The sequence below is a fragment of the Fringilla coelebs genome, assembly GCF_963513975.1.
Source record: "Fringilla coelebs genome assembly, chromosome: 4".
In the NCBI taxonomy this organism is placed as follows: domain Eukaryota; kingdom Metazoa; phylum Chordata; class Aves; order Passeriformes; family Fringillidae; genus Fringilla; species Fringilla coelebs.
Genome location: NC_140032.1, coordinates 15,077,261 through 15,105,076, shown reverse-complemented (window position 1 = coordinate 15,105,076; position 27,816 = coordinate 15,077,261). Strand labels below are relative to the sequence as shown.

The following is a 27,816-nucleotide window of genomic DNA, read 5'->3' as shown; positions in this document are numbered from 1 at the left end:
GAAAAGGCAGCACGGTGTCAACTTTCGCGTCTGACCCTCCTCTGGGCGACCTGTGCCCGTCCGACCGAGCCCGCCCGAGGGCCGGCCCGCGGCTGGGGAAGGGGCTGCCCGGGGGGGCGGCGCCGGCCGGAGCTGTCAGACTCATTGTTCCGGGGACACTGCGCCCGCCGCGGGCGACTCGGGGGGACAAGGGGGGCGTTTTCACGGCCGAACTCCCAGACAACAACAGGAGCGGTTGAGCTCTTTTTTTTTAAGCGCAAATCCTCATTTCTAGTCCCGAATAAAACCCAGGCATCCCTCAGGAGGCAACGGCGCACCAAGGAGGGCAAGAAGAGCCACCCCGGCACCTGCCACCCGGAACGGGCGGGGAGAGCGGCCGAGAGCGGGGCGGCTGCTGTCCACAGACCCCTCCAGCCCGACCCCTCCGGCCGCCCGACGCCGCACCGGGCGGGGGGCGCAGGTGCCCTCCCTCCCGCCGGGCCGGCCCCGCCCTGCCGCCGCCGCCGCGGTCCCGCCGGGCTGTCACCGCCGCGCAGCCTCGCCCGGCGACGGCGAGAGCGAAGCTGCCCAGCTCCCGCAGTCGGCCGACCGAGGGCAGCGGAGCCTCCGTCCCTTCCCCGCCCCGGGGCTCCCCGCCGCGGCCGCCGCCCGGTACCTGGTGGTGGTTGTAGGAGTTTCTCTGCTGCAGGAAGGCGGCGGCGGCGGCCGCCGCCTGGTGTTGGTGCTGGAGCTGGGGGCTCACAGGGGATCTCCGGTTCTGCTGTTGCTGCTGCTGCTGCTGCTGAGGTAAATTCATCTGCGGCGGCGGCGGGGGGGCAGCGGCCGAGAAGGGGCTGCTGAAGGGCCCGGCGCAGGGGTTGTGAGGAGACACCGGCGAGAAGCTCTGGAAGAAAGCGGGGTTGATCGATGACGGGATCCCCGGGTAGAAGCTGGTCTCGGACTCCGGGCTCGGGGGTGGCATCGCGCTGATTTGCCCGCCGCCGCCGCTGGAGACCGGAGGCTGCTGCGTCTGCTGCGGAGGCGGCGACGAGGTCTGCACCGACCAGGGGGTGCCGAAGCCGGGCAGCGGCGGAGGAGGAGGGGAAGCCGCCGAGGAGGAGCCGCCCCCGCTCTGGTGATGGGGGCTGGGGATCTCCGGGCTCTGCAGGCTGCTGAAGCCAGAGCCGAGCCCGCCGGGCAGGAGGTTCCCGGGGCTGCCCAGTAAGTGGCTGTTCGGGGGGGACTCCATGGGGGGCAGCTTGGCTCTCGCCTGCAGATGAGGAGACGAAGGCGGATTCACGCAGGAGGCGGCGGCCACCCCCACATTGGGGTCCGCGGACGCCGATCCCCCCGGGCAGGAAGGGGCGAGCCGCTCCAAACCCCCCCTGTCCGCGCCGCCCTGGTGCTCGGCGGGGCCGACGGGCCGGTGGTGCGAGTGATCCCCCGTCCGCGGCGGCTCCGGGGGCTGAGCGCTGAGGAGCTGGAGCTGCTGTTGTTGCCTGTGCTCCTGCTGCTGGTACTTGTCAGTGGGGTGGCTGAACTGCTGCTGCTGCTGAGGGGGGTGGTGATGATAGTCTGGGGGGTGGTGGTTATTCAGGGGGTGGCTGCTGCCGAGCTGGGCTGGGCTGCTGAGCTGCTGCTTAAACTCTTTCCTCTTCTGGCTCAGCTGAGGAGGCGGCGGCTGTGGTTGCTGCGCTTGCTGCTTGTTTAAATCCTGGTGGGGGCTGAGACAGGGTTTAAAGTCAGAGGAGGGGTGGCCGAGAGGGGGGTGTCCCGACGCGGGGCTGCTGCCCAGCCTCTCGCTGCCTGCCTGCTGCTGCTGTGTCACCCCCAGAAGCAGCTCATCCTGCATGTTTTGATGATGCGCAGCAGCGACGGCTGAGGGGAAACAGGGAGGGCAGCGGCTGCCGGACAAACCGGCTCCAGCGGGCGGCAAGGGGTAGGAGGAATGAGGCGAGGCGGCTGCGGCCGCTCCGGGGAGGGGAAGGACCCGGCGGTGGGCAGGGGCTGAGGTGGCCGTCTGCGGGACCTCCCCTGACACCGGCTCGGCGCAGAGGTGAACCCCCACCTCAGCACACCAAAGAGACAAAGATAATTAATAATCTTTGTGGCGAAGTGTTGGGGGGCGGGGGTAGAGTATAAACACCCGCCTATCGCAAACCACTATATAAGTCCCAAAATAGCTTATTTATAGAATAAAGCTCTCTTCTTTCCCATCAACGCCACTGTACTGCTTTAAAAATATTGAAGCTTTTTGATACAAGCCCATTTTAATCGGAGATTTCTCTTTCCTTTTCGTTTACTGGGACCCCCGGTAAGGCGGCCCTTCCCGCCTGCAGTCGCACCCACAGGGATCCACTAGATCAGGAATTCGCCCGGACAGGTCACTGCCCCCGGACAGAAACTCCTCCGTCCGACCCCCCCAGCCGCCACACCGCAACGCAGGGGAACAGCGGGGCATTCCCGGGCCTGGCACTGGCAGGGAGGGAAGGAGGGGAGGCCGCCGGTACCTCCACAGGGCAGGCGACCCGATCTCCTCAGCGAGGCTCCTGCCGCCCCCCGGCCGCCCCCGCCCCGCTGCCGGCTCGGAGCCGCCGCGGCGCCCTTAAGAGCGCCGGAACATCCGTCACAGTGACGTCATGGGCACCGCCCCAGCCCGGCGGGCCCTGGTAATGCGCTGTGGGCCTGCCCCTTCATGAATAATGCATCATGCCGGGAGCCCGCCTCCCTGCTGCCGACGGGCCGGGTGGGTGCTACCACTTCAGCCAGAGGGAGGTGTCAGCCCAGTGGGCCCCTTGGGCAAGGAAGGCTCTCGCTGGGCTTTGACGACCTTTCTATCATCAAGAGAGAAACACCTGAAATAAAGAGATTTTATTTCGTTTTGCGGCAGCTGCTGCGATCGGCTTTTATCCCAAAAGAGTGGGCAAGGGCAGCCGTGACGCCACTTTCTCCTGCCGCCTGTGATCCCGTCAGGCTCTCACTCGGGGCGGGGAGAGGGGGATCACCCCGCCCCTTCGCCTCGCGCGCCGCTCATTTGCATTGACGCACGACCGCGCGCCGCGGGCGGGGCGAGCGCGAGCGCAGCGGCACGAGACGGGCCGGGTGTCAAGGCCCCGCCCAGCCGCGGGCCGGCCCCGCCCCTCCGAGCGCGGGTGCGCCGTGTGGCCGTGTCCCTGTGTCCCTGTGGGATCGGGCTGCCGACGGTCCCTGCCCCGTTCCCTGTCCCGGTGCCGTGCGGCACTGCAGCGTCCAGAGCTCCCGCGGAAACATGGGCTCGTCACCCCTTCCTCGCCACACACACGGGGCCTGTCAGAAACCTTGTTTGTTGGGCACCTCAGAGACGTGCGGGAGCTCGGGCGGAACCCGTGCTGAGGTGTGGTGGCACGGGGTGGTGGCTTCTGAGGTATTCCAGTATCAAAGGTGGGGTTTTACCCTTTCCATACAGTGGAAGCACGGTTCTTGGCAGCTGTTCAGTGCAAACAAATTAACAGTTTGGCACGTACAGATGTAACTTTGCTGTCAATGTACACGTCCCTGAAAAGACTAAAACCAGCAGCCCCTCTTTGTGCTATGGGAAGGCTGTAGCTCAGCAGTGAGAGAATTCATACAGGGCTCTTGAATGTGTGAGTACTTGGGGAAAGTGTTAGTATGTGCTTGACCTGTTGAACTTTTCTCTAGGCATCTGTCCATGCCCACTGTCGGCAACTGGATAGCTTCATTCCTCCTGCCCCATGGACCTTTGGTCTGACCACGTGTCACAATTCTTTTTTCTTATATCTGAATGTATTTTCTATATGCATATAAAACATAGAAGGGAAAAAATTGTTTTAGCATTTCCAGTCATTTCTGATCTGGTTGTGAACCTGTGTGGATATATATTGGAGAATCCGTGCTATCTTGCAGGGTTAATATGCAAATGCGTTTGCAGCATCGAAGAATAATTGATACGTGTTTATCTTTGCTGTATTATGGCATAGCACTCCAGAGTTGCTTGCTATATTGACGTTTGTTTCAAGAACTCGGCAGTCTCACGAGGGCTAAAAAATCCAGAGTGCAGACCAAGGCCTTAGGGATGGTCACATGCTGAGTAAATGTTGCAGGCTGAGTACTGGTTCCTCTCTGACGAGTGAATTGCTTCACAGCACAGTTCTCATAAACATTAGTTTGGTGAGCTGCAGAACTGGTAGCATCTGGCTTCCCTTTGTGTTCATGTCATACGCCTGACATTGAGTTGTGTGCAAGCCTGAACAGAAGTTGTCCTCTACCTGGGGCGTTCTCAGGCAATGTCTAACAACAGTGGAAGCAGCGCTGCACTGCACTCTGCTATAACCAGCTGCCTATTTCTGCAAAGTGTGTAGGAACTCGTTCAATTGAGGGCTTTTTTTTGTAAGCAGTCAGCTTCCCTGTCCCTCACCTTTAAATCAAGCCTGAATTCTTGCAATTCTTCCTTCAAAACAGCTGTCTTGGCATATGCAAGTATTTTTAAATTGATTGAAAGACAAGAGTGCTCACATCCTTCACCACAGCTTATCTCTGGCATGGTAGCCACTCACCCCAATTGCATGTGTTTGTTAAGTCAACTTTCACGGAGTGAAGATCATCTATTTTTAACCGCGTAAAAAGTAAGTGTCCACTCTGCATTAGCTGCCTAATGTTCCACAAACACAAGACAGGTGCTATCAAAGGATGATTCATCCCCTAACAAAGGTACTTTTAGAGAGAGAAACCTGATCTCTCTGTCTGTTGATTATGAGGAAAGGTTTTGGCTGTCTTGCTGGAGAATCCAGTAGGTCTTTGGTGGTACCTGGTCTTGTGGCACACACCTCAACTTTAATACAAGCAAGAACAGTTGTACCAAATCAAACCAAGCATCTTGCAGGCTCTTCTGCCTCAGATATGAAACTCCTTGTTGTGTGCTGAGGCCACAAGTTCTGGCTTCTCCTCTGCCAAGTCAAGTCTCTTACCTGGCACCTTGGTGCCATCGAGAAGTGCTGAGGCCGGTCCTTGGCAGTTTGTTTTCTCTCTCCAGTCTCCAGTTTCTTGATTTTGGACAATTTGGCCTTTACACTCTCTTGCCTTGATGTTTTTCTGTCCATTGTAATCCCTTGATTCTTTTCTGCGTTCTTTTATCCTAGCTTTTCTAGGGAAGGCTTGAGAGCTTTTTTTGGATTAGACTAGTTGGAAGGTAATATTCTCTGAAAATAAATGCCTAAACAAATGTGTGAGAACAAGGTAAGCGTGTGTTGTGCTTCCTTCAGGTACCTCACCTATTTGCAACACAGGAACTCCCGAAACTTGCCTTTCCAGACCTTAGGGTCTACTAAGAGTCTTGGACTCCATGTTCCCTGATGGTTACTGAAGCAAGACTACCTGAAGAGGGGAGCATGCTGGCAGAGCCATGCCTCACCTGAATGACTTGAAGAAGCAAAACAGCCATGGAGCTGGGATGAGTTCCTTAGACTAGACAACAAGCATTACAAATGCCAAGCCATATGCAATATCACTATACATAATATGTAAATTGAAAAAAACAGATGTTGCAAAGCAAGCTGTCAGTAGAGTAGAACCAAATATACATAAGTAATTGTTTTTGCAGCTATTAATCAACCTGCTTCTGTATATTCATTCCAACAAATGTGCCAGACGTTGACTTCACCTGGGAGGCCTGTGGTAGAGCTGGGGCTGACAGCTCTCCTGGATTTGTTGGTGACTGAAAGACAGCAATCATATTGTTCTACATCATGTAGTGGGTGTTAAATTTTGTGTGGTGAGTTTAACCAGCAATGCTATAGAATGGAAAGTATGAAGACAAATCACATTAACCTGTGTAAAATAACTGTAACTGCATAAAGGCAAAATAAACTGTAAGGGTTACAGAGCAGCTCCAACTGGCTGCCATTTGGGTGACATGAAAGGGATCATCAAGCTAGTGGTTTTTGCCCCTGAGTGGTTATCATCTCTTCTAGAAATTGCCATGCACAGCTTAAGTTCTTTCCTTTTATAAACCCAGGAGAATTGCATCTTCTATTGGTCAGTGTTAGGAACAGGATATTATTGTATGAGAAAGGATTTTGGCTCACTGTTCTTTTTTTTTGGTTGAACAATAAAACCTTTAGCAGTTATAAGAATGGGATTGTACTGAGATGCTGTGCACTTCAGAGTGGTCTGTGGGTTTAGCTCCTTTTAAAAGGTCTGGTTTCTTTTGTGGGGTAGGATCCATGCTTTGTAATGCTCAGATATCACTTAACAAGTGTTACGGTTTTTGTGAACACTCCATAAGTCATGAAACTTAGACGTGGTATGTAGACTTAATATGTACACAGAGCTATTTCAGCACTTCCTCATTTTGTAAATTGACACACACACTAGAATATCAGGAGTCTAATGTATACAAAACAAAATAGCTCTGACCAGTGGTAGAATCTGCTCTTTCCCTCCTATTAGCTAGTTGGAAAATCACCATGCCTATGATTTTGAATATGGGCTGCAATTAGATATGCACATTAGAAGTATCTTTGCTTTCATTCCAATACTAAACACAGTTTTTTCGATTATTTTTTTGCATGTTACAGTTAAAAGTAAGTGTTACAAATAGTATTGACTTCAAAAATCTTTTGTGGATTTGCTCAGCATTGTAGAGACTCATTGCCTGCTTGTAATGCAACAAGTTCTTCTTTCCACAGCCCACAGTATTTATAGGCCTTTCACCATTTGCAATGATTTACTACTCCATTTGACCTCTTTTCCAAGGCTCTACAGCCACAAAAAAAAAAAAAGAAGAAAAAAAAAAATCTGTTTCTTGTTTTCTCTTGCTGTTTCACTATTCCTTCTTGTTTTGCATATCTACTTCTTTTCCCAGGGTCTTAGGCCTCTCTATTTAGGTAGCTGTCTGTCCTGCAGTGCTTGCAAGGGTTCTGCTAAAGATCTGCTCAGTCTTCCCTGGGATCAGGCTGTTTAGGGAAGCACACGGTCTGCTGTCCTGTGGCCTGTGACATGTGCCTGCTTTGTTGTTCAGCCTAAACTGTGACATGAGCTTGCATATGCATTCCAGGAACAGCACATTGTTCTAACTGGTAACAAAATACACGATTCACATGCTTTTGCTAGAGCTGCTTCCTCTTAACCCTAAAGCTGACTTTTTGTTAATGACATTTTCCTCCCATGGAAACATGGTAAACAGTCTGGGACTGCAGGTTATTCATATAGAAAAGCAGATGATGAGGTTTGACATTTCACAGGAAAAAGAGGTCTGAAGATTTATAACAATGTGCTCCATTCACTGTTCTGTTCTTGATTTTTTAAAACTCTGAAAATAATAGTCATGCACCCTTAGGAAGGAGGTAGGGAAATCTTTTTCAGCAGTGAACAGACTGTTGAGTTACAGTAGCTTACCTTTTCTCCTGGTGGTTTTTCTCATTAAAAAAAAAAATAATTACCCAACTTTAACAAAACTGGGTAAAAAACCCTTCCTTAGATCACTGTGTGTTGAAATGAAATTAAAAGCAGGGGGAAAAATTAATACCAGCGATTGAAATAGTTTGCTTTGTTCTCTTATTCCCACCCTCATGTTATGTTTTGGTTTGTTAGTTTTTAAGGTTAAAAGTCTTAAAATTCACAGGAGATTGGCAGCTTGCTTTCTTTATTCAAAGTCTGACTTCCATCATGAAAGCCTGCTAAACTTGAAGGATATAGGTCCTGGTCACAAGAATGCAAAGCAGTGATCTATTCTGTTTTTTCTCCTTTGTGCCCTGGAGTTTAACCAGCTCACTAGACTAATATTCTCTTGCTTGCTAGTGGCAGTTTCTGTTTCTTTTTTGTTTTGGATTTTTTTGGTAGTGGAAGTCATTAGACTTTCTCCCAAGAGAATCACTGCCAAAGTAAACAAACATCTTCATGAAAGGAAAATAATGTCTAGAGTATTCAGAATTCCATGTTTTACAGACAAGTATTTGTGGCAACCAACTAGTGAATTAAAGTGAATGAAATCCTATTTCTAGTTTGCTACTTTTGCGGTGCTAATTGAATATGGCAATTTCTGCTAGCTTCTCAGCTCTGCAGTCCAAGTATTGGATGCTAGTTATAATTTAGGATGAAGAAAAATATGAGATGAAACTTGGTTTAGAAAAAGGATTTTATTTTTTATCTTTTATTGTTGGGAATTGAATAGTGCATGCAAACCTCCAAGGAATTGCTGTTGTCTCTAAAATGTTCTGCATGTGGTTGGCAAGAACAACAAGGAGAGAGGAAAGTTCAGCTAAAAAATTCATAAAGGCTGTCTGGTGGAATGCATTACAGTCATCTGTATACCTCTGTGCTCTTATCCCTCTGAACTGATAATTTTTAGCTGAATGAGATGAAATGTTCTGATGAACAGGAGGCTGGCAGATTTGCAGCATAGATCGTTTGAAGGTTTAAATACTATGACTATCTCAGCTTACTGTAAGTCTGTAGATATAATGTAAGCTGGAGTTGCTGAAAAGTGATAGAATGGCTCATGTGAACAGCCAAATAAACCTGTGAAGAGCTTATTTTGTGTAGTGCAGAATTCTGCACTCTTTCTCTATCCTTCTACAGGATAGCAACAATTCACCCGTGGAGCAGAGACACTTCAAATTTGTTGACGATGAGACCATATCTAGTTCTTTGTTTAGGCAGTGGCTTTCACAAAGGGCACCAGTGCTAACTGGGAACTGCTGCCAACACCATCATATGTTTCTTGACAAATGCAAAGTGTTCAAAAAGTTGGCACTACAAAATAGAGATACTGTCAATCTTTGTTTAATTCTCAAAATGGCTTTTAAGCTTTTAAAGCTTGTGTTGTTGCTGGTGCGCTTGAATATCAGATAACGTTTTTGACAGCCCTTATAATATGGCTGGTTAATTTGGTCACAGTACTAGAACATAAACCAAAATTCTGCGAGTGCTAAGATTTCACTGCTGGTTTTTCCTGTGTGCTGTGAGCAGAAGAAGGGTTTGTGCAGCAGTGTGTGCTACTATAGCCAGAACACAGTATTTTCTCATCTCCTTTTCTATTCACTGTGCAGATGCAGCTGCCACTATTTACCAAACATGAAGGTGTTGTTCACAGCTCTGTGAGTAAGCTTGGGCTCTGCTTTACAGAATGCAGGAGGCATCTCTACTAATTGCACACATGTTCAGCCTATATTTATGTACCTAAATGTTGTGGTGTAGGAGGCAAATTTAAATTTTAGGGTATTATTTCAGTGATCATTGGCTTGGTCTCCAGAAGCTCATGGATTGTGGGTTGTGCTAGGAATAACTGTGTGGTGCTTCCAGTGATAGAATAATCTGCTCTGAAGGGTGAAATACTCTAGTGTGACTGCATGTAGAAGATGAGGTAGGAGACCCAAGGAAACTCTGGACATTTTTGGGCAAGGAGGCTTTGAAGTAGCATTCATTGAGTCCTGTAGGTAGCCCTGATCTCAGATGCAGCAGGAGGAAGCAAGTATATGTCTGTAGCTACTAGGTCAGCCTCCCTGGAGGAATGCGCAGATCATGTAGCAACTGAAACAGAAAGAGTATATGTTTGTACCTCAGCAGTCTATTAAAAAAGTGCTTTCAATTGCTACAAGAAAATTTATTAAAGCTTACTGATTAAACTCAAAAAAGTAATAGAGGAACAGGTTCCCCTTCTGAACCATAGCATCTGTGTTGTACAAAAACCAAAGGCAACATATCTGATTTATACATGAAAAATGTTCTCTCGTGCTTGACCTTATTTTCTCTTTGAGTGTAAGATGGATGCTCACTAATTTTACACCACCACCCACTGTTTCAGTAAAATTGTTTTCAACAGATTCTGCAAGAAATTTGCTGCTTTAATTAATATGGAATTATCTCCAAAATTGCCAGTGCAGACTTTTCAGATTTACTGTAGAGCTAAAATTATTCAGTCTAGAGCTGAAGAAGCACAGATTAAAATTAAAAAATACATTAACCATATAATTGTGAGTAATTAAGATGATATATCCAGTAGTCAAGGTGGGGTCAACAGCTCTGGGCTGACCACAGGGATATCAGAGTTTAGCTAGTCAGGAGATGCCAGCCTGCTTGAGGGGTACGATGATCTCTTTGCCATTTGCTGAGGGCATGTAGCATCTTTTAGGAAATGCTTCATCATCCATGGCTGGAATGATGAGACTTGTCCAGTGATGAGGCTGTTCCCTCTGGGAGGGAAAAGGAGCAGGCCTGGGTGCAGTGCAGAATTGAACTCAGCTCTGCCATACAGCAAATAAAGGCTCTCTCAACACTTGGCTGGTTTTAGTCATGTCCCAGCTGCCTTCCCCACCCCTGGCTTTTTGTTTGTTCTTTAACCTGCTAAGTTATATTTTTGAACGGTGCAGAGTGACTCCACTGAAGCTTTCACTTATTTTCCTGTGGTCTCCCTCCTCATTCTAAATATGCCTAACTCTAGCTGGGACTCAGAAACAAGAAATCTTGAGTTCTCCCATAATAATTTACATGTCTGATCTGATGATGAATTGTAAATCAATGTTAAGCTTCATGACTTTTGAACGTTCATGCAATTATGCCACAAAGACATTGAAAAGCAATATGCTAATTTTGCCCCATATATTTTGGTTTCTAAGGGTCATATTAGCCACATGATTATTTCTTAATGTTCATGTATAACATTGTTAATAATTGTAAAGAAAAGAAATCAAAGAAAAAATCTTTGCCAAGAAACTATGCAAAAGCTAAATGTATTAGAATATTAATGTTAAAATATTTTAGAAGCCCATTAGCTATAAAAAAATAATTGAAACCTAGAAAATGTAGGGAAAATACTGCACTTCAATAAAATGAAATATATTAAAAAAGAAAACACAAAGTTAAATGCTATCCAGACAACCTTAATTTACTTCTGTAATGAGAACCTGAGGGAAATGTGGAGTTAAATTTAGTTTTTTTCAGTAGATTCTACTTTTTTAACCCTTTATGCCCATATGTAAAAGAATTATGATTGCTTGGATGCCTTAACCATCAACTCCTCTATTTTCATATGTTTAGGTTTTGGTATTTTCATATGTTTAGGTTTTATCTAACCGAGCACTGGAAGTGCTTTCTAACCACATAGCTACAAGGTGGAGGAATTAAGGAAAGAGCAGAATTGTTGCCTTCATCTTTTACACAGAGAGTACAAAACCTACTGTAATTTTGTCATTTATTCTCTCATTATGGCACTGAGAGCTCAGATCCATTTTTATGCAATGGCACAAAACTGTTTCCTGCTTGAGTGTATCTTACAGAAGCTGAGGAACATCTATGCCACAAATCAATTGTACCCATGATATTAAGAGGGAAGATGACATAGATCTTTAAAAATTCCCAAACCTTGGCAAATGACCTTGAGTAATTGTGATATCATTTCGGGTCAGTGTGCTTTGACTGGTGGTCAGTCAAAATGCATCATCCAAAGAACCTTTGTTTTCATAGTTGTAATTTTTTTTTTTGTGTGTTCATGCTTACATGGCAGGTTGTAGCTAAAGAGCAGAAAACCTCATAAAATTTCTACATTAGGAAATCGAAGGGCTTTTCCTTTCTGTCCTTCCTCCCAAATAACATTTCATTTTTTCAACACTGAAAGGTCATCTTTATTAGAGGAAATTTACCAGAGACTAGAGTGGTATAATTATGCCTTGTGGATGCTTTTTAATCTTGCATGAATGCCTGTAGAATTCAAGTGTCCACATGGGGAGTTATACCATCAGAACTATAGGGGTGTAATTATGCTGGTGAATTCTGTATTGAGACAAATGCTTTGTGAAAAGGAATTTTATTTTGGCTCTTTACTTTTCAGCTTAGTCATGTTCTGAACTAAAAGGAGGTGATCAAATCAATGAAAATAATGAAAATTCAGTGGTTACCAAGGGCTGGGGAAATTGGAAAGTAATAAATATATACATTTCCTGATAACACTTATGTGCATTTTGGTTCTTATTCTCTTGCCAGTGTTTGAGTTTGTGAAGGGTTTAGTGAAAGGTTAATAAACAAGCCTTGTTCTTTGCTGAACCTCATAAACTAATATGTGTAATAGCTAAACACTGGTAGAATATTAGAGATTCTTAGCTCCCATAAAAAGCAGCTGGGGCTTCAGGCAAATAGGACACTGGAGAATTAGTTGAATACATTTTAGTCCCTCTATGACCTCAGCAGTTAAGACTGATCAAATCAGCCATTGAGTTGCTATATATGAATTTTCATATTTCCCAGTTAAATTTTAGTTCCTAAATATGTGAGTCCTAGGACAGTAGTCAAAATGTTCTCTACAAAAGTAGCCCATTTACATGAAAATAACTTTCGGTAGGTCAGTAAGGGTGTAGTAACACTAATAATTATTTACAAAATGTTCTTAGAGTAAATTACAAGCATGTCTCAGTGTAATTGCTACATAGACTTTAAGAGAAGAGCTCAGTCATTTTGGTGATGTAATCCAGTCCAGCCTTAGCACTGACCAGAGAGCATTGCACTGTATGTCTTGCTTCAAGACCAAGGTGAACGTCATTAGAAAAATGTCTCGTTCATATTTAAAGAGTTCAGAGAACCAAGAGTCCATACCAACACTCACTGTTCACGTGAAGTGTTTTATTTGTGGTCTGAATTTAGCTTTGACTTGTACAGTCTTTGCTGGGTTAAAAAAGCCTTTAGTGCTGGACAGTATTCAGTGAAAATACTTAAAGGCTGGGATCAAGGCATCTCTGCCTTCTTAAGTTGTTAAGCAAATCTCATTGAGGCACTTTAGTTTCTAACCAGAAGGCAAGATTTCTGTATCACCAGTTTTTCTTGTAGTTTCTTTCAAGTTTTCAGACGTCTTTTTTAAGTAAGGACATCAGCGTTGTCAGCAGTGGTATTACTAATGAGAGAATTACAGCAAGAGCTGAACAAAAGCATGCTCTCCTTGCTGTTTTTGAAACATGGAGAAGATTTTGTTTTTCATATTTCTCATCACAAGCCTTTTATGAGGACACTTTTTAAGGGCCTCCATTGAATAATAAGTTTTTCAAGGCAAGCTTATTAGAAGGAGACAGCAAGGTGATAGCTTGCTGTGATAACCAGAATATTTTGGTTTGCCCTGGGTAGTGTTGCACACATTGGTAGTTGGTAGTGCTTCTCTCCTGCTGCATATTCTTTTTTTCTCCTATTATTTATTTTAGTGTTGACAAAACAGCCTTCAGTCTTGTAAATACTGTTTACTTTTTTTTCCCAACATGTGCAACCAATATTTTTATCATTAATGAAGCATACATCTGTCATTTTAAGTGAAGCAGTTTACAAGAAAGCATGGCTGTGCCATTTTCTTTATTTCTTATTTTTCACCTGTAGAATTTCCAGGTTTTTCATCAAAGCATATCCCTGTATGTTCACTCAATATATTCACCCAAGGTAAATGAGTAGAATTTGAAAAAAAAAATCTTTCCTGTCAGCTGACTATTGAAGCATTACAAAGGGAAGATGACTCTGGTTTTGGTTACCAGTAGAACTCTGTTATTTATTCTTAATTAATGTAGAATAGAGGTCTTTGCATGGTATCATGAAATGGTTTGATAAGTGTTTTAGAAGGATACAAGTGTGTGGTTTTGCATTTTTACTGCATCACTCTGCAGCTGTTTCAGGGCTGCTGTGCAAGCACACTGAAACATAATATTTAAATTTCTTTTTAGTTAGCAATAGTTTCCAATCCTGAACTGTTCTCTCCGGAGCAGGCAGTGTGCTAGTCATAGTAGAGCCTTAGCTAGACTATCTGAGGAACTTTTTTGTTGTTCTGAAAATAGTGAGATCAATTTTATTGTGGTTGTGTGGATTTGTGGAAGGGGCAGAGCACTGCAGAGATGCTTTGAAAAGGGAGCAAGGAAACCCATCACTCTGAGGTCTGCTTGCAGAGTGACCCTGAGAAAGAGGCGATTGAAAATGTGAGCATGGAATCTGTCTCCTGCCGTTTCCTTCCTACTGTGTTCAGTGAAACAGCATATAATATATATGGTTTGTACATAAATAGCACTGCATTGAATAAATGCCTATCAACAGTTCAAGGTGCAACATACAAGACATCAAAAATCAGCAAATTGTTTGTGTATTTACTGACCAAGTTTATAGAGGTAGCTTAGAAAGCCCTCAGTGAAGGTGAATGGAGACAGAAGACAGTGATGAAATTTAACTCAAACTACACAGCAAGTCTGTTTTTCTGTCTGGAGTTCTAACTTAAAATTATATATTTCTAGCATCACTGAGTATTTTTGTATGCTTTGTGTTTTCTAGTCAGAACAAAACTTTGATAATTATGGAATAATATAGAAAAACCTGGAGTGGAAGGGAGCTCTGGAGATTATCTGCCCTAGGCTCTTGTAGAAAGCAGGACCCTAGATGAGATAATCTGGGGCCTGTCAAAGCTGATGAGTTCCCCAGTTCTCTGGGTAACCTGCTCAAAGTTCAGTTGCTCTCACAGTGAAGAATTTCTTAAACAGAAATGGGTGTCCCCTGAAGCAGCCTTGTGACACTGGGCATCTTACTGAAAAGAATCTCTCATCTTTGTAACAACAACATAAGTGTTAGAAAATGGTGTTCAAGCCTCAATTGTCTCTTCTTCATGCTGAACCAACCCAGTTCTTTCAAGCTTTCTTCATCTGTCAAGGTCTCCCATCCTCTGATCATCTTGACAGCCTTCTGCTAGATTATCTCCAAATTTTTAGTATGTCTTTATAGCTAAAAGGACCAAGACTGGACACAGTATTCCAGGTGTGGCCTATTAAGTGCTGAGGAGAATGGAATTGCTATGTGCTCTTGGTTTGCTGGCTGCAGGCATAGTGAGGAAACCTACAAAACTATCTGCTTTCATTCCTGCAAGAGCACCAGGCTGGCTTGTGTTCATCTTGTGATCTCTTTACCCCCAATAATACTATTTACTTTTTGACTGCATATAATGAAAGCAAGGAACAGAAGTTCACAAAGATTCTGGAGGAAATGGGTTTTACCCTAAAGCCCAATGACTTCAGCCTTCTCCCTCAGTATGGGAGACTTGGTTTTAGTTCTTTCCTTCTTTTGGAGAGCGGCACCTGTGTTGCTCCTTACCCTGAGCTGTGCCCTTGGGAGGAGGCTGTAACAAGCCACAGCATATTCTGGAGTTCCTTCAAACTCACATATTGCCACAATGATACTTTTGTTCAATATACTTCTGATATTTCTTAGATTAGGGACTACAGGTGTGATACCTCCCTGGGGTTCATTTGTTCTCCCCTCCCTCTCCCTCTCCCTCTCCCTCTCCCTCTCCCTCTCCCTCTCCCTCTCCCTCTCCCTCTCCCTCTCCCTCTCCCTCTCCCTCTCCCTCTCCCTCTCCCTCTCCTCTTGCCCAGCTCCAATGTTATCCTTATGACATACAAGGTCTTTATGTTTGGTTTCTGTCCTTTGATGTGAATGAACTTGCCTGGAGTAAAGTGATTAGTCATGACTTGAATGGCTCCATCTTGGTGGTGTTGGTGAGTAAGTGGAGCTACCCAAATTTAATTTTTTTTTTAGAAAGGTGCTTACCTTAATGTTTTTGGTATTAAAAATTGTGGAACTGGGGCCTTTTAATGCTTTTTTGTATCTCATATAACTTCATCTATATAATATAGTAACTTGTGATGGAACAAGGAATCTGTTTTGTTTTAGAGGAGCCAGGAAATATCTAAAAGTATGTTCAAGTACCACAGTTTTTTAACAAAAGCAACTTGAGTATAATGTTTGATGTACTGGGTAATAAAACCTGGATCAATATTCATTGCTACTCTTATTTGATTTTGCAATCCAAGTACCAGAATAAAAAAAAAAATATACCAAGAACAAACCAACCAAAAAAAAACTCCAACAAAAACAACCATCAAACAAAACCACTGGCATTTTACTTGCACAGTACGAATTGTTCAGTTGACTTCTCCACAATATATTTTACTTGCAGATTCCAAAGGATGAAAAACAATGGTAACTTTAATTAATATATTAAAGGGGAGTAATATTTCTATATTACCTTTCAAAGATATTTTCAATCTGCCAGAAATTTTAAATGAGGGCAATTGATTTGGAATTTTAGAGTACCATGAAAATGGCATACATTTTGTGTCCATTACACTAAAAACAAAGCAGACTTTAGACTGGTGGGCATTAAGTACAAGTACATGGACAAATTCTGATGCAATGGAGAGGATCACTTTTTAGGATTTGTTCACAATGTCTGAGGAAAAGAAGTATTGCCATCAGTAAATCCAGAATGAGAACTACTTCTAAAATACATTAGGAATAATCTAATCTCAGGAAAATTTCAAGGATATTGTGATATGGCAATATCTGCATCGAGCATGAAATAAATCTGTGTTGGACTTTGTGATGCACCAAGCAGTGTTGGCTGGTGTTAGCCAAAAACTCTCGGATACTGCAGTTTCTCTACTTTGTGGAAACAAAGGTTTTGCACCAGGCAGAATTATGTGAAACATAAAATCGACCAGTTCATCAGAACAATTTGTTTCCTTAACCAAGTGCTAAAAGGAGAAGCTTTAATAGAAAGTGCGACTTCTCAAGGAAATCCTGCTGGGTATTCTAAAGGCTATGCTTTAATGAGCAGATGAGTAAGTTACCTTGGAGAGGAAAGCTAGCCTAGTAAAGAAGGCACAAAGGTGATAATTAAACAAGAAATCAATGTTAAGTATGGAAAAGAGGGGCATAACTGAGAATGAAAATTGAATCTACACAAAGTAAATGACATTTTGGAGAAGATAAAGGTAATAAGGAATTATTACTGGCCAGTAGAGCTTAAGACAATTAGAAGACATTACCAATGTATTTGGAACAAAAGAACACCTAAATCAAGTATAGATTCCAGTCTTGCAGGAAAAAAACAGAAGAGAACCAATGGCTGGAAATCAAAGCTTGAAAAATTCAATCACTATAAAGATGCAGTGAGGGTGATTACATGTAGAAATAATTTCCCAGTGTAGGTAGGTGGTAAGTTTGCCTTTGCTAGGAATTTAATCCAATTGGATACACTTTAATCTGAGTCTGGGAACAGGCTTGGCAGCATCTCTGTGGATGGCAGCGGAGATCATTTGTTCTGTGCAATCTTTACATCTGTGAATATGTATTTGTGTTTTGTCACTCCCTCTTTTGTATACTGTTAAAGAAAACAGAGAGCACTCCTTGACCACAACATTTTCTCATACTCAGCTCTGCTGTAAGATAATGACTAAAAAACCTCAGTCTTATGCTTCAGGGCAACAGCTGGCTGCCTGCAGAAGGAGAGACGCTGATTCTCTAGGTTAATTCTGGATTTTTTTTTATTTCATATTTCTCCTCAGGGGCAGACATGGCTGGTTGTAAAACCTTGGAGAGACTGGGCTGCTTCTCTGCAGGGAAGTACTCTCTTTCATATAGCTGCTATCTTCTGTCTGGCTGGGGGATCAGACAGTTTTAGGATAGCAAGGGCTTTGAGCTCTTTTTTCTTTCTTGTTCATTATGACATCTAGGCATATCTGAGATCATAATTATGATCATTTGGGCATATCTGATATAAACAACTCAATATCATTACTGGAGCCTGTGGGAGAGGCATCAGAGTCTTTTTTTGAATTCTTATTAGCTTAATTTCTTCAAGAAAGATTTTTGTTTTGTTTTGTTTTGTTTTGTCTTTTTGGGGGGTTTTTTGTTTGTTTGGTTTTTTTTTTGCATAACCCAGCTCACTGTGATAAGGAATGGTAAACAGGTGAACCATTATGCCACACACAAAACAGCAGGTTGTCTGTTGTGGTTTAAATCCTGAATTATCACTTACTCTTGCTGCAGTAAGAATTTTAGGTTACAAATACTGTATCTTTTTTCAAAAAGGGCTACTGCCAGTCAGGATGCTTGATGGAGTTGCAGAACTGCCACTCAGGCTTGGGAGTGTTGCTTTGCTGGCTGTGTGCAGCAGCTAACAAAGGGTGTGTTGTGCTTGCAGCAGCTTTTATTCCGAGTCTAGCTTCCCTTCTGCAGCACTGCTTTTGTTTAAAAAACCTAATTCTCCAAAGCAAAAATAAGAAACTTTGCTGACATTGTACTATCAGAGAGGGAGGATACAACAGGTTTGCTTATTGTTTTGGTTCTGTTGAATTGCAAAGGGCAGTGGGTGGAAAGAAGATGTCAGGAGATGCTGGAAGCCAAGCTACATATCATCATCTCCTAAGAGGCAAACAGGTCTGCCAGGATTCTGCCTGGTTGCTGTGCTGGCAGGTGTCTCTGCTCTTAAACTGCCCTGTTATATGCATGTGAAAGTACTCCTGTGCTTCAAAAATATCCTCCTTTCCATTCAGGAAGCTGTCAACAGGCACCTATTATCATCCTGCAAAGCTGTGAAAATAGACCTGCTGTTTCATCAGCATCAGCGTGTTTTCTTCTTAAGCATGTGAAGAAAAGGCAGAGTCCCTCTGATACGAGCCCTTATGTATTCTTTTTGCCTTTCCATCTGAGGGACACCTTTTCAGGTGCTGCTTGTTGTGTGCAAGTGGAACTGGCACTTGCATAAATAAACACATTGGCTTATTGCATAATCACCCTACCTGTGATAAACCATCTATTCTATGATCTATTGTGTGTCATTTTGCATCGTATATAACATTAGCTTATGATACATATGTGTTTGATTGTGGGCTCATCCTGTACCCATTGTCTCCCAGGTGGCTGAGTACCTATCTATATCTTCCTCAGTAGGGGTGTGTGTGTAGGAGCTGCAAGGAAAGATAAGTCCAGCTGGAAAACTGGAGATAGGTGGATTGAGAGAGATGAAGGGAAAACCCAACAGAACCAGATCATTCCCTGAATGGCAGAATTAAACAGAACTGGTTTGCTCTGGCTTTGTCTCTTTGGGGTGCAAGACATTTGTGTTCGTCCCACTGAAGTGCCCTGTTCCATGGTACTTTCCAATCTCTCTGTGTCCTCACAGTGAGATGTCTCACTTAACCCTAGCTCCTCCTTATTCCATGGCTTTTAGCTACCATTGCTTGGTCTAACAACTGGGAATGACACAGCAGATACTGTTCTGGAGGTGCATTTATGCAAGGTGGCCAACCTGTACGTGTCCAGCATGGTCAGCAGCTGCTACCAGATGAACTTCATCATCTGCTCCTCATCTTTGCTGGCAGCAAAATAAATGACTTTGGGAGCTGCCTTCCATGATGTGCTGAATTTTGCACAGGTCTGTTGTGAGATTTTCCTACTTAAAAAATGACTACACTGTTCAATTCGCTTGAAGCTGAACAAACATGACAGAGAGACGATGTGATGCACGCAAACTTCATTTTCTCATGAATCCAAGCAAAAAAAAAAAAAACCAAATCTGCCTAGTAAAATTTTCAGCTAACATTTGAGGAGCTTGCCATTAATTATCAAAAGGAAGAAGCAGAGTGTGCTAACACAGCGTTGATTCAAACCATCAGAATCAATTTCTCAAAAAATAAATGTGCTGAAAATAATACATACAACACATTAGTCTTGTACACTGCCTGGTATTCCTATTTGGTTTCTGCATCTGGCCTTGTTATAACAACCTCCAACCCTAAAAATCACCTTGCTTTTCCCAAACTCTAGAGGATAAACAGAATTTAGAAGAACGATTTTCTTCCTTAGGTGTCAGAAAACCTTTGTCTTTTAAGGTTGTTTATTCAAAGTGAGTAAATTGAACTAGGTCAGCTTGAATTATGGTGATGTTCTTCAGAGTGCCTGCGTTCCTGAAGCATCTCTGGAAGACTGCTACTCTGCAAGGTGTCTGCCACCAGCCCATCCTCTTGGCCATTGTTGCTCACAGAGCTTTGCACTGTAACAAACATACCTATGCAGGCTGGGAAGAGCAGATTTGGATTCCTTGATGCAAAAAGATGTAGACGCTAATATGCATTTATTGTATCACTGTTTCTATTGCTGTAAAGTCAGTATTTTGAAGGCTTTAAAGTTTCTGGAAATGGATTTTTGATTTATTCTGATAACAGCCTTCTGGTGCTTATTCACTTGCCTTCTGTGTTCTGAAGGCCAGTTGGGAATCATTCCATGTATTTTGCTTTAATCCAGGCCTTCCTGCACTCCACTTGGTTGTTGTAAATACAGTTTATAATTAATGGAGAATGTAGTTCTTCTGCCCTGTGACTTGGAAATGTTAAAAGACAACATTCAGTCATAGTTTATGCGTCTGGTGATGCAGACTGGGTTTTTAAAAGAACCCAGAAGAATTAGGCATTCCAATTTCATTAAAATGCTGTGGAAGTGAAGCATATAAGCTCTATTAAAAAGCTCAGCCATTATCTATAGCTCTTGTTTTTTTTTTTTTTTTTCTCCAATTTAATTTGTTCATAAGCCTGCTTTGGGGAGAGAAGTGGACTGGGCTTATTTTGCTTACTTTTCCTTCTCCTTGGTGCTGAGGAACAGCCCTGCCTTAGAGCTTGAGTATGCTGCGGCTTACTGAGCTCTCCCATTTTGAACTGCAGCTTCATGTAGCCACACAGGTACTGATTTTATAATTAAAACCTCACTTTATGAGCCATAAAAATGAATGAAAGTATCTGATCAATAAAACTGTTGACATAAATAGTTTGGTGAATACAATGTTGAAAATACTTTACCCATATATATGTGTCTATTTATCTCTCTCTCTATTTATGAAATCCTGGAAATTATTTTCCCTTTTTCACACTCTGAAATTTTAGAGAGACAAAGCTGAATTAAAATCTGCAGAAAATAAAATTGTACTACAAAATGTAAAAGAATTGTATATGTTGCTTTTAAATACAATGCAATATGACTGTCACATGTAATATTCTGTCACATGTCTAAGAGAACACAGAAGTTTCCTTTATATGCAATAATCAGGAAAGTACAAACTTATAAATATAATTAAGAGAAAGATGAGATATCAATAGGATACAGTCAGGTGAAGAAGATAAGTAGGGAGTGAAGTTTTCTCTGCAGTCAGAAGGCATTGCTGCAACAGTACAGAATATGCAGAATTGCTGCAGGAAGGAGTTAATCATTGTGCCAGCACTGCTCAGCCCCTATTTATTGCAAAAGAGGATTAATGGTTTTCCTGCCTGGCGCTGAAAATAGAAGTCAAATTTCAGTTGTTCTTGAAGGCAGATATAATTAGATTGTGAAACTTGTGGCTTTTGGGTCTAAATAATAGTACAAGAATGACTGCCCTAAATCAGAACAGAGTGCAGTCTCTTAACTGTTTCTTAGGAGTGAGAACAGGACAAGCACAGTGATAATTGTCCCATTTTCCAGATGTGCGCAATATACACTCTACTTAAACTGTAGATAAGATGGATCATCTATTTATTATCCCTTGCTGAACCCTTTCTCTACACATTGTTCCAATTATTTAGTGAACGCATTTATATTTTTGTTAGCCACAACATTCTTGTAACAATAGACTATACTGTGTGGCTGGGAATTGTATGGAAAAATATTTCAGTTTGATTAAAACTGTGATACTTGGTGCTTGTTAAGTTTTATGGTAGGATGAATAGGGAACAAATGTTTTTTACTTACTAGCTATGTTAGATTCACTTTTATATACAATTATTTCTTCTTTTTCATCTCCTTTTAAAGTTGAAAAGTACTTTCATCCACCCTCATACAGTTACAACAGTATACTGCTATTCATCTATGTTGTCTAGCATACATCATTGCTACCTCTAGTAAACCTTTGGACATGGATCCTTCAGACTTAGGTGAAGTGTTTGGAATGTGGATGCAGTCTGGGTTTATACAATGGTGTAATATTTTGTCTTTTCATACTTAGAGAATGATTTTGAATCCAGTTTACATTTTCTGTCTGCCAGTGAGCACTGGACAGATGTTTTCAGAGAGTTCTCAAGTCTAAGATTCTTGCTGAAGTGATACTAAATTATTTACTTGTTTGTTATTTGTCCCCGTGTATGTACAGTTAGGCTTCCCCCCATGTGTATTACTTTGCATGTATGGATATTAAATAATGTCTACATTTTTTTGTTGCTGAATCACTCAGTGTTCAGTATAATGACACCTTTTGAGGTATTGACTGTTTTGAGTAATTTCTGTCATCAGCAAACTTTACCATCTCATTATCAATTCCTTTTTCCAGATCATTTATGAATATATTGAAGAGAGCAAGTTCTAGTGCAGATATCTGATCACTTCTCTCCCATGGTGAAAACAATTTATTACTATGCTCCAACACATCATTTATCTACTGAAGAATTTTCATCCCTCTGGTAATTTAGTTTCTCTAAGAGCCTTTAAAGAAAGGACTTGTCAAAATATTTTACTTCTGGAAATTCAAGAACACTACAGCAACTGGCATTCCAAAGCTGGCTGACATCTTTGAAGAACTATTTATATCATCATTTTAATCAACTAACAGTAAATTGAAACCCCCAAATTTAGTAAGGTTTCTCTATTTGCAAATACTACATTATTTGTATACTAAGAATATCTCAAGTACTTTTACTATTAGTACTGAAGTTTCTAGCAGTTAGTGACAATTTCTGCAGAAAATTTATTTACCATGCTGCTAGAAACTCCAGAGTGAGGTGCAGCTTTTCACTGACCCCGAGTGGAGCATGGTTTCTTTGCAATAGAAGTCTTCTATTTATTTTCTGTAAATGACACATGCCTGAAGCAACGGGAAGGGAATGAAAGTTACATTTTATCACAGTAGCATTTGCAGAAAGGTGAACTGTGAGAGTCCCTATTTTTAATGAAGCTTGGGCCAACCATGACTTCCTAAAAACCTTACCTGCAGGTACTTAAATTTTTTTTTTATTAAAAAATTGATATCTGAGCTTTATGAACTTATGATTAAACTTCTAAAATAAATTAAGGTGAGAGGATTAGATGTGGAATTGGAAATGAACTGTAGTACCTTTTGCCTCTAGCTCAGCATTTTGAAGACAATCCAAATGAGATGTGACAAAGTGCAGCACACTCTTTTTTTTTTTGCTGACCTATGTGAAAGTGGAGTTTGGTCTCCGCCAGGTTTTTTTGTCTGTGAATAGCCACATCACTATCCCTGCTGTTGTAATTAGCACTATTAGCCCTTCATTGGAATTTAAAATAAATAGGCCATGATTTAGGTATCACAGAGACTAAATTATCCCCTTAGATGATCTACCCAGACTAGAAGAACAGCCAGCTCCCCCCAGCTCTCCCTGTTTTGCACTGTTTGACAGAAGTTACAAAGGTAAGTTTTAAGTGACTGATACCATATATCCTGCTCCCATGTTGCATCTTATTTGAAACTTAAAGTATAAAATCCTGTTGAAGGACAGTTCTTGGGTGTGAGTTGAATGAAACTGTCTTTTAGTCTCTTATGAGTCTTGGGTACTATTGGACAATTCTTTTGTGATGGGAAAAACTTTGGTAGAATTCCTCATGATGTCCAAAGAGGTGCTCCTATATTGGAGGTCTTCAATCTCCAATTTAAACTTCACACACCTCCTCAAGAGAATAAAGTTATTCTACATTGGCCTTTGCTTATCATGACCCTGATGCTGTTTCTGCTACCTCTTCACTGTTAGGCTGACAGAAAATCTTCAGACCTGTAGGTACAACCAAGTTATCTCTCCTAGTCTTCTCACACATATATAAGACATCATACAGTGGTAGATGCACAGGAAGGTAAATGGGAAGTGTTTTTTAAGAGAAACATTGCATACAGCTTAATGTTGACATAAATGCAGTCTACAGCTGGTGGTGACCATCCTATGCCTTTCTCTTTGCTGGACTGAAACCCCAGCTGCTACTTCTCTTTTCCCCGAAGCACCTAGTGGATTTTCTGTTGCTTCCTTCATCTGAGCTTTGTCTCTGCTCTGTGTAGAGAAGAGAAGACTTAGCAGCTGGACAGGGCCCAGTTCTTCAACCCCACTGCTTGCCAGTGGTTGCTGTGTGAACAGAGGGCTGGTAATCCTTATCCCGCTGCCATTCAGAGCCCCAAATGATGTACAGTGCACACGATGCTTCTAGACAAAGCGTGATGGCACAGAACTCTGTCATTGCTCTTCTGGGGCAGTGATCATTATCCAAATGGTCTCTACATTGTGGTAATGGGAAGCATATTGATGGCCTCAATGTCTATTGCATTGGGTTAATCTAAAAGCGATTAGCAGTGGCACTAGAGCCAATGACAGGTGATACACTACTGCACTGCTTTAAAAGTCCTGCATGTTATGTCAGCAATGTGCCAGTATTCAGACTTCAAACAGATGCACGCTTTCAAACCACACAAACACTAGCTGTTATTCTGGAAGAAAAGAGCAGCAGTGTAAACCTGCTTTTCCCCATACTTCCAGCAAATTGTGGACTATTTTAAGTATTTATTCCAAATAACTATTTGGACTTAGTTTTAGAACAACAAAAACATGCTGGCTCTTTCAATGCAGACAAAAAAAACTTAAGCTGTCAATATGCAATTCTTGAAACAACGAGAATTTCAGCAATCAAGTATGAGGCAATTCTTGTTTCCCACACTAGGTCAGCACTTTCTTGTAGAGTTAGTTCATGTCGTCATAGTGTGCTCCATGGAGGTGACTCATTTGTGTATTTTGGAGTTCAGACAAAGCCTATTAGCTGACTTTTCTCTGTTACCTTCCACATGTTTTCCCTGCATTTGTAACAGCACAGTCTGTCTGCTATCTGCAAATGAAACAACTTCTCATCTATATATTCCTTACACACAAAGAGACTTCTGAGTGTGTCAGGCTCTGGCTGAGAAAGCTAGATTACATGCTACCTGAAAATTATCACAGAGGGATCTAAAAATGATCTTGCTTAATTAACAGATAGGGGTGTTTTCCTGTGCTGGTCCAACTATCTGACAACTGCTACAGCTTGTAAAGTTGGATATAATTACACAGGGCTGAAGATCCCTAATAATGAAGCAGTTTTTCATCTGTATAGAAGTAACTTTGCCAGAATGGCTATGTTCATATCAACATTACCGCAATACATGATACCAGATGTACCATTTTAACTATCTTGGTATTGTTAAAATGGGCAGTTAAACATTTATGTGTGTATAAAGCCTTTAATCAGAGAAATGTTCAATCTGTTCTCCATTTTGGAAAAGTAACTATTACCTTAGGAAGATTGTAGTCACCCTGACAACATGAAGCTTTGCTCAAACTCTATCAGTTCAATTCTCTCTATGTAGTCAGACATGAAATTGAGTTACTGTGGCTTAATGGGTTACCACATGTCAGTGGAGACGAATTTGTGTGCAGTCCAGTAGCCCATTGCCAACACAAGGCAGAAATCATTAGATCAAACAACTCCATTTCACAGAGGTTTTAAAGCTCTTTTTTTTCTCATGTATGCTTGTAGTCTAAGAATGAACACAAAATCTATTACTATGCTCAGCTGAAGACTAAGGCATTATTAAGCAGAAATAAGTTGATCTGTTAATTGAACTAAAAATTAGAATTTTGAAATAATTTAATTAGATCTGTTTTAAATTAGTGAATGGAACTGAAAGCATGTATATAAGGAATTACTCTGTCCTATATGCTGATAAAATAGCACCTGTAGTGACTGCATTTAATTCACTTTTATACTGATGGCTGGATATTTTCAGAGGTAGCTTAGAATCCATGATTTCCATCTGAAATATTTCTAGGTGTGCTTAGGCAGCTTTCTCCCATTTATCCCTAGAATTTCATGTTTATGCTTGTTTCAAAGTAATTACATGATCTTTTGGACTTCTGACAATTTTACCTTCATAATGAATCTTTTTTATTTTTCCAACCTGTCACAGATTTGCTGACATATAAAGAAACCTTTGGAGAACCAAACCACAACAGTATGGAACAAACAGCTATGTTTGGGTTTGATTCTTAACAAAATCATGCTCTTTGTTTTGTACGTTTTACTGAAAAAGAGAAAAGAATTACTGTACTTAAATTAATGGCTCAATGGATATCTCATCTCTTGATTACAGTTATGCTTATGGCAAGAACATTGCCATGAATTGCAGTGCCTGAAAATGTTGTGGGAACTTCAAGAAACCAAGATGTGACTACACATTGTCAGGTAATGCCTCTAGGGTAATTTGTGGAAGAAAAAGAGGCTTCTGCTCTTTCAGAATTCAAAAATACTGTCACCATATTAAAGTTTATGTTTGTTTCATCTTAGCTGCCACTAAAGACCATAATTATTTGCAAGAGAAATTTGAATGTAAATATTGTCAGCATTTTTTCACACTTTTTCATTGTGAAACAGAAACAATTGAATGTAATGAGAAGGAAGTTAAGAAACTCCTTCTCAGGATATCATGAGTTTCTTACATATTGCCACACCCTGTAAGTAAAAAACAGATCTAATTGGAGCTGATCTGGATTACTTGAAATACTGTACCTGGCCAAATTCTGTTTAGCAGCAATGCTTACAGTTGCTCCTTGTGTCAAAAACTCCTGAGGTCAGAATTTTATCACCACTCCTTTAGCTTGCTAGCAGATGCAGATTCTCCCTCTCATTCTTGAAGGCTGTTGGGGGTTTTTTTGTACGTTTTTGTTTTTTTTTGGTTTTTTTTTGTTTGTTTGTTTGTTTTTGGGGTTTTTTTTTTTTTGTTTGGTTGGGGTTTTTTTTTTGTTGCTGTAAGAAAAAGAGAGATGAGAGAAAAGAGAAATAACAGCTCTAAACACTGAGCTATTATCTATAAAATTGATTTTTGATGGCTTATGAAATTTACCTGTACCACAGTCCTTGAGGAGAGCAGTACTTAGGGAGTAGGAATACTTCCATAATTATGCTCATCAGTCTCTTTTTTGGTATCTTCTTTAAGCCATGAGTAAAAGCACAGATGTTCTTTTCAAGTAAGGTGGACCCTGAGACTGATTTCTCATCGACTTCTAAATAACCTGTCTCTAGTAACTTACTTCTGGTTTACCTGAATTGGATTAGGTTTGGCAAGGTGGAGGTAGGCTGCTTTCCTGGAAATCTGGCTCCCAAGAGGTCAGTTTTCCAGTAAATTGTAAAAAAGTTTTATTAATCTTTTTAATCTTAATATTTGTGCAGTATTAATTTGCATACTTCATTCTTTACTGTAAATTTTATCCCATGGCAATTGCATTGCTTTTTGTAACTGTGCTGTGAATGAAGGAAGCCTTAGAACTATTCTTTTCTATTTTGATTTTTTTGTGTGTTCCTATTCATAGATAAGGATGGGCCCAACTGCCCACCTTTTGTTAAGAAAAAGTTAAGAATAAAGCAGTTAATTCTATGATATGACCTGTCAGATTCAGGCTAAGGGAACATGGTATTTTTAGGCCTACTTACTTTTTGGATAAAAGTTTAAAGGGAAGAAGACCAACATATAAATGAAATTAGGCCCTTGACAATGCCTATTCTGCTGTGTAATTCATAAATTAATGGATCATGAAAAGACCTTTAAAGAATGTTATCCATCAGAAATACTACCATTGTATGTACAGTGCTTATATTCCAGAAACCCTTGTGTTGAATTTCCCTTACTAGGAGCCTGCAATCCTTTTGAGAAAGGATGAAAGAACCATAAAATAAGTTTATGTTGTTCAGTCACCAAATGTTATAAATGACTAACACAATATAAGCAAAACAGTAAATCTAATCTTTTGCAACATGTATATTTAACAGTCATAAAATCTACTTTTGGGGATGTTGATATTGGGCTTTTGTTTTAGATACTACTTGCCATATATCCAAATTACTTAGACTTCTGAATAAAGCTAATTTTTCTTTCTAGAAACAAACATATCATTTCCAAGGTGACAAGAAATCTCCCACAGAAATTGCAGAATAATAGAATCTAGTAAATGCTTG

The 27,816-nt window shown here is 41.7% G+C and overlaps 1 protein-coding gene and 1 long non-coding RNA gene across 8 annotated transcripts in view; one reads left to right on the top strand and one right to left on the bottom strand.

Annotated features, from left to right (window-relative positions):
- Window positions 1-2,550, bottom strand: part of CPEB2 (cytoplasmic polyadenylation element binding protein 2) — a 51,292-nt gene extending 48,742 nt beyond the window's left edge. For 5 of the 7 annotated variants that reach the window (XM_084205072.1, XM_084205073.1, XM_084205074.1 and 2 more), the window contains exon 1: window positions 656-2,409. In XM_084205072.1, coding sequence (XP_084061198.1) covers window positions 656-1,831 — 1,176 coding nt within the window. In that variant the 5' untranslated portion in view covers window positions 1,832-2,409. Of the gene's footprint in view, window positions 1-550; window positions 2,410-2,489 lie in introns of those variants that run through there. The other 2 variants (XM_084205075.1, XM_084205079.1) reach the window with 2 other exon arrangements.
- Window positions 671-27,816, top strand: LOC311153312. The gene is made up of 3 exons (XR_014616138.1): window positions 671-786; window positions 25,958-26,049; window positions 27,740-27,816. It is a non-coding gene; the product is annotated as an uncharacterized lncRNA (long non-coding RNA).